The sequence below is a fragment of the Homarus americanus genome, unplaced genomic scaffold, assembly GCF_018991925.1.
Source record: "Homarus americanus isolate GMGI-L3 unplaced genomic scaffold, GMGI_Hamer_2.0 scaffold44246, whole genome shotgun sequence".
NCBI classification, from domain to species: Eukaryota; Metazoa; Arthropoda; class Malacostraca; order Decapoda; family Nephropidae; genus Homarus; species Homarus americanus.
The window spans coordinates 890,945-902,500 of record NW_024745309.1 but is presented as its reverse complement, the minus strand read 5'-3'; the positions used below and the strand labels follow the sequence as shown (position 1 = coordinate 902,500).

Below are 11,556 nucleotides of genomic sequence, written 5' to 3'. Positions count from 1 at the left end.
ATGCGTGCGTGCGTTTACATGTCGATCCATGTGTGCATAGACAGGCAAGGTTTATATATGAGAGTGAATATACACGTACACATGAATGTATGTATGTGTGCGAACCAAAAGAAAGTCAACAAAAATAACTCGATGGAGGAATAGATCAATAAATAAGAGAGAGAGAGATAACGGATGTGTCAGTAATTAGGCAAAAAGAGAGTGGGAGTAGAGAGAGAGGTAGCTTGTTGTCAACTCTCTCTCTCTCTCTCTCTCTCTCAACCAGACCTCGACACGACCAGAACCGTCCAATTTCAACCAGCACGGGTCACAAGCCTTTAGATAACAACAATAACTACCACCTACAACCACCTCTGACTGACCTATGCCTCAGCTGACCCATGGATCAACGTCACACCTCATGATGGTTACCTGTAATTAAGGACCAACACCTGTTACCGTTATACTCCAGAATATATCCACAAAAATAACAATTAATTGACTCGTAAATTATATAAAACAATAAATTTTAAATAAAAGTCATAAGAAATACTGATATAATGGCAGGTGTAACAAGGTGCTCGACAGGTGTAACAAGGTGCTCGACAGGTGTAACAAGGAACTCGACAGGTGTAACAAGGAACTCGACAGGTGTAACAAGGAACTCGACAGGTGTAACAAGGAACTCGACAGGTGTAACAAGGTGCTCGACAGGTGTAACAAGATGCTCGACAGATGTAACAAGATGCTCGACAGGTGTAACAAGGTGATCGACAGGTGTACTGGGTGAGAGTTTACTGATATCAAGACTGATAAAGGGGCGTGGCTCCTCCCATCATCACTCTGGAGACGTCAATGTTCAATTACCTTCAAATAATAACATCTATGAATAAATATAATAATGTAATGGTAAATATATGAGAGTAATTAATTTCGACTTATAATTTGGAGTGAAAAAAAAGTGGTAACAAAATTGAGGGGAAAACAAAGAGGGACATGTGGACACCCGTTACCACTCCTAGGGACATTTGGACACCCGTTACCACTCCTAGGGACATTTGGACACCCGCTACAGCTCCTAGGGACATGTGGACACCTTCTACAACTCCCAGAAAAAAGGTAAGAGTCCTAGGATTTCTCTTTTCACTCTCAGCTCTCAGTAAAATATATAAAGGTTGAGACGGGTGAGAGGGTTATCGTGTAGGGTTTCAAAGTGTGTATTACTGTCCATCAATCTGTCCACCTTCTACTGTCCACTGTGTACTCTTTATCTCTCCTTCTCTATGTCAATCTTCGTCTATTCCTCAATCACCAATTCCCTGTCTATGTATGTATGTATGTATGTATGTATGTATGTATGTATGTATCAATCTTCCTTCATTTCTGACTCCTTGTTTATGTATTTTCCTTCAATCTTTAACTATTTCTATCTATCAATCTATCAATCTTATTCCCCACACACACACACACACGTTTATATTTTACCATCACATTTTTAATCCCATTGACGATGAGAATTACACTTATGATCATAAAGGTATTACGGGATGTATATATATATATATATATATATATATATATATATATATATATATATATATATATATATATATAATTACTCTCAATTATGATGGGAGAGAGAGAGAGAGAGAGAGACTGTGTTGGTTTTATTTTTCTCAGATAACAAGTTCTATATTCCTCTCTCTCTCTCTCTCTCTCTCTCTCTCTCTCTCCATTCTTGGGAGGCCTTTGAAGTGAATCCTCGCCCGCTATACTCTCTTAGGAGGCATCTTTCTGTATATTACTAATGCCATGTAACTACCCCTAATTGCTTGTACAGGTGAGAGACACTCCGAACGACAGCTTAACATGTAATTGTGATGCAGTCAGAGGGATGGTGTGTGTAATAATAATAATAATAATAATCATAATAATAATTAACGGTTTATTGAAAGAGCTTGGCAGCCAGAAGGCTGAAAATATACAGTTACATATTTGGGGAATGGGTTTCGAATTACAAATAATATACAAGTAGCATAAGTGATACAAATAAGATATATAATAACTAGATGGGGAAAAGCTCAAACTACAGTTCATTTCAACATAGTGACAGTGCAAAATGGTATTTACTAGTTTGTACAGTTAATGCGTTTTACAATGGTTGGGATTTGGGCTGTTCATAGCGATCAGTTCGTACGTATGGGCTGGATGCGGTTGTGATGTCCGAACAACGATTCTCCGACTACAAGGATCTCAGGTGGTAGTAGGAGCAGGTGTCGGGGATGGTGTGTGTGTGTGTGTGTGTGTGTGTGTGTGTGTGTGTGTGTTTTCTCCCAGTGGTTCTCATTCATTCCCTTGTTCATCCTTCGTGTCCTTGAAAGAATTATATATAAAAAAAATAACAAACAATGAGGGAGATTGAGTCACCTTTTACCTGTGCAAATATTTAAATGGGGGATACCTGGATTAGTTGTGTGTTACCTGTCACGGTTTACTTCGGTCTCTGTGTTTGCCTGTCTGTCTGTCTGTCTGTCTGTCTGTCTCTATTTTAATGACTATATTAAACTGCTTTACAAGAGGGAGGGAAGGAGGGAGGAGGAAGGAGGAAGGAGGAGGAGGAGGGGGGAGGTGAGGGAGGAAGGAGGGGGTGAGGAGGTAGGGACAGGAGGTGAGGAAGGGAGGTGAGGGGAGGGAGGTGAGAGGGAAGGGAGGTGAGGGAAGGATGTGGTAGGTGGTGGTGTTAAGTCAGAGTTGGCACCCGCGGGGCCACACTTGGCACTTTACCTGTGCTGATGTAGGTGTGATCAACGCTCCCACGCTCTTCCAACTCTCTCTCTCTCTCTCTCTCTCTCTCTCTCTCTCTCTCATACCCCCATAGTATACGTAATTCCTTGACCATTATATAACTCGTTTCTCTTTATATCCGTCTCAAAGTAACTAACAAAACTGTCGTGATAGACATAAAATAACTCAGTAAAGACGAAGCCAAACAACGCTTAAGCCCACTCACAAAACACACACACACACACACACACACACATACACACACACACACACCTATCGATTCACAAAGGCATTTCCCCAGCACCATCGTTTATAATACCCACTCACAAGCTGCCTCTACTACTTACCAGCTGCCTGTGGTACTCACAAGCTGCCTCTACTACTTACCAGCTGCCTCTAGTACACACCAGCTGTCTCTAGTACACACCAGCTGCTTCTAGTACTCACCAGTTGTCTCTCGTACTCACCAGTTGTCTCTAGTACTCACAAGCTGCCACCACGAAACACCGGAACCACTGGCCGTCACACAACTCACGCCCGGAACAAGTGGCCACACAAGAGAAACAATCACTCCCATGGAAGGAACGTGCTCGAAGAACGGCGCGGGTACTCATTGACAAGACCCGCGGCGATGGTGGTGGCAGCGGCGGGCGATGGCAGCGGCGGGCGGTGGCAGTGGCGGGCGATGGCAGCAGCGGGCGGTGGCAGTGGCGGGCGATGGCTGCGTGCAACGGTGGCATAGAAAGAGAGGGCGATTAACGGTAAGGGGAGCGGCGGTAACGGAAGCTCAATTCAATACAACTTGAAAAAGATAAAAACAAGAGGAGCTTCACAAAACGCTATTGGAAAACTCATCAATTACATATAAATTGTAAAAAAAAAACATTCCAGTAACGAATAAAAAAATAAATAAATATTCTCTCACAGTATGTAATCAAAATCTTCTCAATACCAAAAGGGGTAGTTAACTCCAATCACAAGCCAAGGTTATCAAATCTAGGGTTCTAATTGGATAGTTCCCCTGTGAGCGGGTCTCTTGGAGTAGTCTCAAGACACGGCCATCCTCCTCCCCTCAACTTTCTTCTCCCCTCTTCCTCACCCACCTCTCCACCCTCCTCCTCCTCCTCTCCCCTTCACTCACATCTTCCTCTGCTAATTTACCTGCCTAATAAGCGACACTAGGCTTAACGTGGTCGGCATTAGGCGAGTTTCCCCTCCCAATCTGTTCTAGTCTGCTGTGATGTGTGAGTCAGCTCGGTTATGTGAGTCAGCTCGGTCATGTGAGTCAGCTAGGTCATGTGAGTCAGCTAGGTCATGTGAGTCAGCTAGGTCATGTGAGTCAGCTAGGCCATGTGAGTCAACTAGATCATGTGAGTCAACAATTTAGCATATCCCTCCCTCGACCTTCCTTCCTTCCCTCCCTCCCTTACATCTCCAGTGTGTCCAGAGTGATTTTAGAGTTCCTCCATGCACGTTTATCCTTAATTCTCTTCCTCCCTCCTCGACCCCCCCCCATTCAAGCGAACCCTCCACCCATATATATATCCCTCTGCACACCCGCTCCCCCCACCACCTTAGGGAAGAACATGGGGAGTTGTTCATATCAATCGCCAAAGTAGGGGGGGAGATATCTAGGGAGGAAAACAGCGAAGCGGGGAGAAAAACCAACATACTCTAGGGAAATAATAAGACATTGGCGCCTCTCATCCGTCCCCAGTCAACTTTTGGAGGACGGAGTTGTTATCGTGGAGGAAGGAGGAGGGGGGAGGAGAAGACGGGAGGAGAAGATGGGAGGAGGGGGAGAGGAGAAGGAAGGGGGAAGTAGGTTGGATACGTGAGGGAAAGAGGAGGAGGAAAATGAGCTGGCAGAAGAAGAAGTATGAAAACAGGAACGAAAAAATATGAAAGAAGGAAAAATCTCCATTAGTAACATCTTCAACTAAACACACACACACACACACACACACACACACTTACACTTAATAAGTAACGTATTATAACTTAGTACTAGTTAAGGTGGAAATGTTTACTAGCAATAAACTACGATCCAAAATAAAACTAACTAATAAATGAAGGTAATGAAGGTGGAATTAGTGCCTCAGGAAAGTGCTGACGCTAAAACTTCAGAGGAGAGAGAGAGAGAGAAGTATTCAGCCTCATTAAATATAAAAAATTCTACCATAACCACAAGCAAAATCAAAAAGAACAAAAACGAACCACTAAAAAAAAAAACTCAAAACACAAAAAAAAAAGTATTTTCTTTTATCTTCAAACAAAATCTCATCCGAAAGAAAGTGTAATGGAGTTTAGGAATAAATTAGATTGAGAAGAGGAACGAGACTCAGGCCCCCAAAAGCCTCGTCTGCCACCACCACCACCACTACCACTCAGGGGCCATACATAACAGGGTACAGGTCACGTGGGGTAAAGACAGTGATGGAGTCTGGTTTCTTATCTCTTGACCTGAAGGTTTTATCTTAAATCTAAAATCTGAAAGTTCTTTAAGAAGGTTAGCAGCCATTGGGATTATATTCGAGCATACCTGGGCCCTTACACCACCACCACCACCGCCGTTCTACATAACCCACATACCCGCCGGCTCATTAATCTAATCCGGTACAAAGGCTTGAGATTCACCTCACTCTAGTTACATTCACTATCTAGAATCGTTAAGTTACGTCTCGCGTCACAGAACGAAAGAAGAAAGTAACTCAGGATACAGTATAAAAAAAAAAAAAGTAACCACCACAACAAAACGACCCAACCCAGTAACACACCCCCGTCTGGCAACTGTCGGCTCAAGACGTGGTAAATAACTCGTCTAAATTCTTCCCCCAAACTCCTTCCATCACGTTAATTAGCTCCTCTCAGTGTCTCCCAGTCAAAGAGGAGAAGTTAAAGCCTCCATTGCGACCCTGAAAAAAAAAAAAAATCTACGCACTTGATTTAGTATCTTGAGGAACGATAAACCTATGAACGTCCCCCATCACCGCTGAGACGATACAATATATACCACGAGAATACAAACAAAACCTCTGCAAATATTCTCGAGGGAAAAAAAAAATATATATATACAAGATCTCTTTCCTGGAAGCTTGATGGACTTTCCTCTCATCCAGTCACACTAATTTGTCCTCTCTTTCATCTTGACAGACTTGAATAAAGAGCCTCAACTGGCAGCCACCCACAGCCTGACCCAGCAAGAGGTGACGGAACCGACAAGACCTACCACTGACCCAAGAACTCCCCCCCCTCGCGGTGTTCCCTTGGCAGGGTCCTGACCTCACCTCTACATAAAAGTCTCCAGCGAGATTATGTAGACTGGTTTACGTGTGCAGTGAGGAAGATCCAGTTAAATGAGTGGAGGGAAGGAAGGTTAAAAAGAACTGGAATTGAGGGGACTCGACTTAAGATCCGAGACTGGAGGGGAGAACTAGAGGGTGAGACTAATGGAAGTGAGAGAACTAGAGGTGAGAGAACTTGAAGTGAAGGAGACTGGAGCTGAGAGACTTTTAAGTGTGAGGCATAAAGAGGCAGGTATAATGGGTGAGGAAAAATGGATTAATAACAGTGACGGGAGAGTGAACACATAACATAACGTAACATACCATCGAGAACAAACCCATACCATCAAGAACAAACCCATACCATCAAGAACAAACCCATACCATCAAGAACAAACCCATACCATCAAGAACAAACCCATACCATCAAGAACAGACCCATACCATCAAGAACAAACCCATACCATCAAGAACAAACCCATACCATCAAGAACAGTCCATACCATCAAGAACAAACCCATACCACCAAGAACAGTCCCATACCATCAAGAACAGACCCATACCACCAAGAACAGACCCATACCACCAAGAACAGACCCACACCATCAAGAACAGACCCATACCATCAAGAACAAACCCATACCATCAAGAACAGACCCATACCACCAAGAACAGACCCATACCACCAAGAACAGACCCATACCACCAAGAACAGACCCATACCATCAAGAACAGTCCCATACCACCAAGAACAGACCCATACCATCAAGAACAGTCCCATACCATCAAGAACAAACCCATACCATCAAGAACAGTCCCATACCATCAAGAACAGTCCCATACCATCAAGAACAGGACACCATCAAGAACAGACCCATACCATCAAGAACAAGACCCATACCAGACCCATACCAAGAACAGACCCATACCACCAAGAACAGACCCGCCTACCAAGAACAGCCCATACCCAAGAACAGACCCATACCATCAAGAACAAGACCACAGACCCTACCACCACCACCAAGAACAAGAACAGACCCATACCACGAAGAACAGTCCCATACCACCAGAACAGACCCATACCACCAAGAACAGACCCATACCATCAGAACAAACCCATACCATCAAGAACAGTCCCATATACCAAGAACAGACCCATACCATCAGAACAGACCCATACCACCAAGAACAGACCCATACCACGAAGAACAGACCCATCCACCAAGAACAGACCCATACCATCAAGAACAGTCCCATACCACGAAAAGAACAGTCCCATACCACCAAGAACAGACCCATACCATCAAGAACAGACCCATACCACCAAGAACAGACCCATACCACGAAGAACAGACCCATACCAACAGACCTACAAGAACAGACCCATACCACCAAGAACGAACCATCAAGAACAAACCATACCATCAAGAACAGTCCCTACCACGAAGAACAGACCCATACCATCAAGAACAGACCCATACACGAAGGCAGACCCATACCACAAGAACAGACCCATACCACCAAGAACAGACCCATACCACCAAGAACAGACCCATACCATCAAGAACAAACCCATACCATCAAGAACAGTCCATACCACCAAGAACAGACCCATACCATCAGAACAGACCCATACCACCAAGAACAGAACAGAACCCCATCAGAACAGACCCACGAAGAACAGTCCCATACCATCAAGAACAGACCCATACCACGAAAGACAGACCCATACCACCAAGAACAGACCCATACCACCAAGAACAGACCCATACCATCAAGAACAGTCCCATACCACCAAGAACAGACCCATACCATCAAGAACAGACCCATACCACCAAGAACAGACCCATACCACGAAGAACAGTCCCATACCACCAAGAACAGACCCATACCATCAAGAACAGTCCCATACCACGAAGAACAGTCCCATACCACCAAGAACAGACCCATACCACGAAGAACAGTCCCATACCACCAAGAACAGACCCATACCACGAAGAACAGTCCCATACCAAGAACAGACCCATACCATCAAGAACAGTCCCATACCACCAAGAACAGACCCACCATCAAGAACAGACCCCTACCAAGAACAGACCCATACCACCAGAACGGACCCACCACCAAGAACAGACCCATACCATCGAGAACAAACCCATACCATCGAGAACAAACCCATACCATCAAGAACAAACCCATACCATCAAGAACAAACCCATACCATCAAGAACAGACCCATACCATCAAGAACAGTCCCATACCACCAAGAACAGACCCATACCATCAAGAACAGACCCATACCACCAAGAACAGACCCATACCACGAAGAACAGTCCCATACCACCAAGAACAGACCCATACCATCAAGAACAGTCCCATACCACGAAGAACAGTCCCATACCACCAAGAACAGACCCATACCACGAAGAACAGTCCCATACCACCAAGAACAGACCCATACCATCAGCTGCTTAACATTCCCGACGTCAACACAAACCCCTGACCTGAGTTATTTGTTGTCATTTTCTTCTGTAAACACAAAACAAAGAGGAGTTAATTTGTCACCCAATCCAGTTTTAACGATGGAGTGAATAAATACCGACATAATTACCTGGGGGAGAGGGGGGGGGTATAAGATCCCCCGTAAAAGACACAAATATTTCACTGACATAAAACAAATCGGTGTTCGGTGTAAGCCTGATAAATCTTCTGGTGATATGACTTTTGGTTGTTGTGGTAACGTGTGTCTGCATACGGTGGTCACATTTGCTCCCTTTCCCTTCCCTCGTCAGGGTGTTTCCCCATCACCCTATGAACCATTTTATAAAGAAACAAATTCAGTGAAGGTAAACACATTAGTGGGTACATCACATAGGCCACGCAGGCGACGCTGATGGGGGTGCAGGTTAAAGAGGGCGGCATCCACGCCACGTAACTCATCACACATTCACTTTTATATTCTTGATGTCATCACTGTAAATGCTTCTTGTTTATTATCCTTATGTCACTATCATGTGGGTCCATTAGTGGGTGGACATCAATCTTCCCAGCTCCTGTACATCACAGTTAGACCCGGTGTGAAGGCCGTCACTGGTTGCTGGACAGGAGACATAACCACTGCTCACTTCTATACCTTCACACCGTCAGATATCGTACTAAGTGCTGCTTACAGGTATTATTGGAGTTTTAAACAAACGCGTGGTGTTGCAGGGAAGCCTCGGAATGATGGCTGGCGTGGGGGCACAGTAGCTTGCCACCCCTGCCTGCCCCCTTGACACTAATGGGCATAACAGTCCTAATACACAACATAACAAGGGTGCACAGCGCTGGTCTTGGCACATGTTCAGCAGGTGTTCACCAGGGTACACGGGCCAACTTTGTGGCAGGAGCCGCGGGACCTCTACCTGTCGCTTTGACGTGTGGCCGTGACAGATGAGGCAACGCGGCCCAAAAGGCAGTAGGTACCTGCCACCGGAGTAGCAGTACGCGGGTCGCTAATGTACCTACGACGGAGGTACACTGTGAGGGCAGTAGCCAGGAGAGCGTAGCTGCTTCTCTCAGTCTTGATGGTGGTCGCGCGGACACTGAAGCACCTCACAACGCTGGTGTGAGGGGAGTGGAGGGAGGCGTGGGGGGGCGGCGCGCGCACCAGGTAGTAGCAGCCCCCTCCTGGCTGGCTGGCCCTGTCTCATACCTTGCCTCTCAATGGTCCACATGGGTTTGCTTTTCCCCATTACCTGTCATCCTCCACTGGTGCTGTACACACGAGGGAATAGCACTGATGGTTGTTTAGTTTCAGTTCAATATCACAATAAAACGACCAGACTCGTTGACCTATATCGGGCCAGTCCTAACTATGAGGCTGAACACAGGGCCGCGGCTTCTCTACCACCATACCAACACTCTTTTATCGTTTATTAATATTTATATTATTATTGTTTACATCTAGTCTTGTGTGTGTTTACCGACGACTCTACCCCACTGTATTAGGTCACCTCGTACACTGTCACAACTGAAACGAGCAAATTACAATGCAAGACACGTTCTAAAACTACAGGCACCTCAAATATGTACCGACGGTTACACAAGACTCGTGGATGTGTATTAATTACTAAATAACATCAGTTTTGATATTTTTAAAGAGAAAATTAATCACTACACGTTCTGCGCATCGACACGGCAATTTTTTAATACGAAAAAAAATGAGATAATACCAAAATTAATGACATCCGTTATTCTATTTTTTATGTTTTTGTAATGGTTCCAATTCATAAAAAAAAGAAGGAATTGAAACTCATGTTATAAATTCATTTGATACAAGTATCTTCACGAGTCAGCCAGGATACGTGTAGAGCATCACGCGACGGACTCCAAGTCGCTCGGGACGCAGAAAATTATGACAGATCAAGACACTAAAAACGGGATCTTTTACTCATGACGTCAATCTCTGGAAGACTAATGGAACCCAAACTCACCCTGAAACCCATATAAAGGAAAATGGCAGGATGATAAGATTGTTTACAAAAATTAAAAGAAAATAATATTGTCATAAGTGTCCAAAATTGAAAAGTACAACAACACCAATTTCTAAACAACTCCACAGAAAAAAAGTTAAAATTTAGACACGTGTTAATAAGATACAAATTACTCGTTTGATGAATCAGCACCCACTACCGGTCTCCATAGCAACGGCCAACGGTATATTTCTATATTTGTGACATTTACATTTTTTTTATTAATATTTCTTCTATATATATATTTTTTTAAATCTGTAATTAAAATCACCAAAGTTTATCGCGGTTTAATTTTCAGATACAAAAATTTCTTCCATGAGACTAAGATGGAGTTTTGGACATTATACAGGGAACGGTTAAAAAAAATATATATATAACTAACTTGAAACACACGCAAAATTCCCATTCTCTATAGTATTACGTAAATATCGTAAATTCTCGCTGATGACCAGTTCCGCCTCCAACAAAAAGCACTAAATTTGGATTGTCCGAAAAAAAATAATAAAAATACTCGTTGGTAAAATCCATGACGTCGGTTCAGATCCTCAAAGGTTTGTATTTCAAATTTTTCCCGTAAATGATGATGAGAAAACGTTTTTGAGTCACGAACGATATCACGACAGAAAGACAGACAGACGAGTTGTGAAATCCAAAATAATGGGAATACAAACGTCAATCTTTCTCGTAGGTGTAAATGTGTAAATGTATTTAACTTTGAAATGGTTATGATTAGTATAATGGTGTCAAAATTGCACTGAGTCTGTATCGTATTTAGATTCGTGTTTTTATTCTCAATTATTCGGAAAAATAAGGCGTGAATCTGACAATACGGGACCAGACGAGGAGTGAGTTGTGCGGATCGCCGCTGGTGTTGTCCTCATTCTCGTCCAGTGTGGGAACGTCTGCCTGCCAAGTGAACACTCCACCATTATTCATTTGCGTTAATCCCACCTACAGAGATGACCTGGCGAGTGTGTGTGTAGCCAGGTGAATCT

General features: G+C 43.9%; 2 protein-coding genes across 4 annotated transcripts in view; one reads left to right on the top strand and one right to left on the bottom strand.

Moving 5' to 3' along the window:
• Positions 1 to 9,649, bottom strand: part of LOC121878636 (phosphofurin acidic cluster sorting protein 2-like) — a gene marked incomplete at its 3' end in the record, with an annotated part of 54,469 nt that extends 44,820 nt beyond the window's left edge. Inside the window, 1 exon segment of one of the 3 annotated variants that reach the window (XM_042384961.1) lies at positions 9,555 to 9,649. 3 annotated transcript variants of the gene reach the window in all.
• On the top strand, positions 6,213 to 8,550 carry LOC121878634 (putative testis-expressed protein 13C). Its single transcript, XM_042384959.1, has 2 exons — positions 6,213 to 6,300; positions 6,419 to 8,550. Exons 1-2 carry the CDS (start codon positions 6,213 to 6,215, stop codon positions 8,548 to 8,550), a joined length of 2,220 nt encoding a protein of 739 aa, XP_042240893.1.
• Positions 9,650 to 11,556: the final 1,907 nt, after the last annotated feature.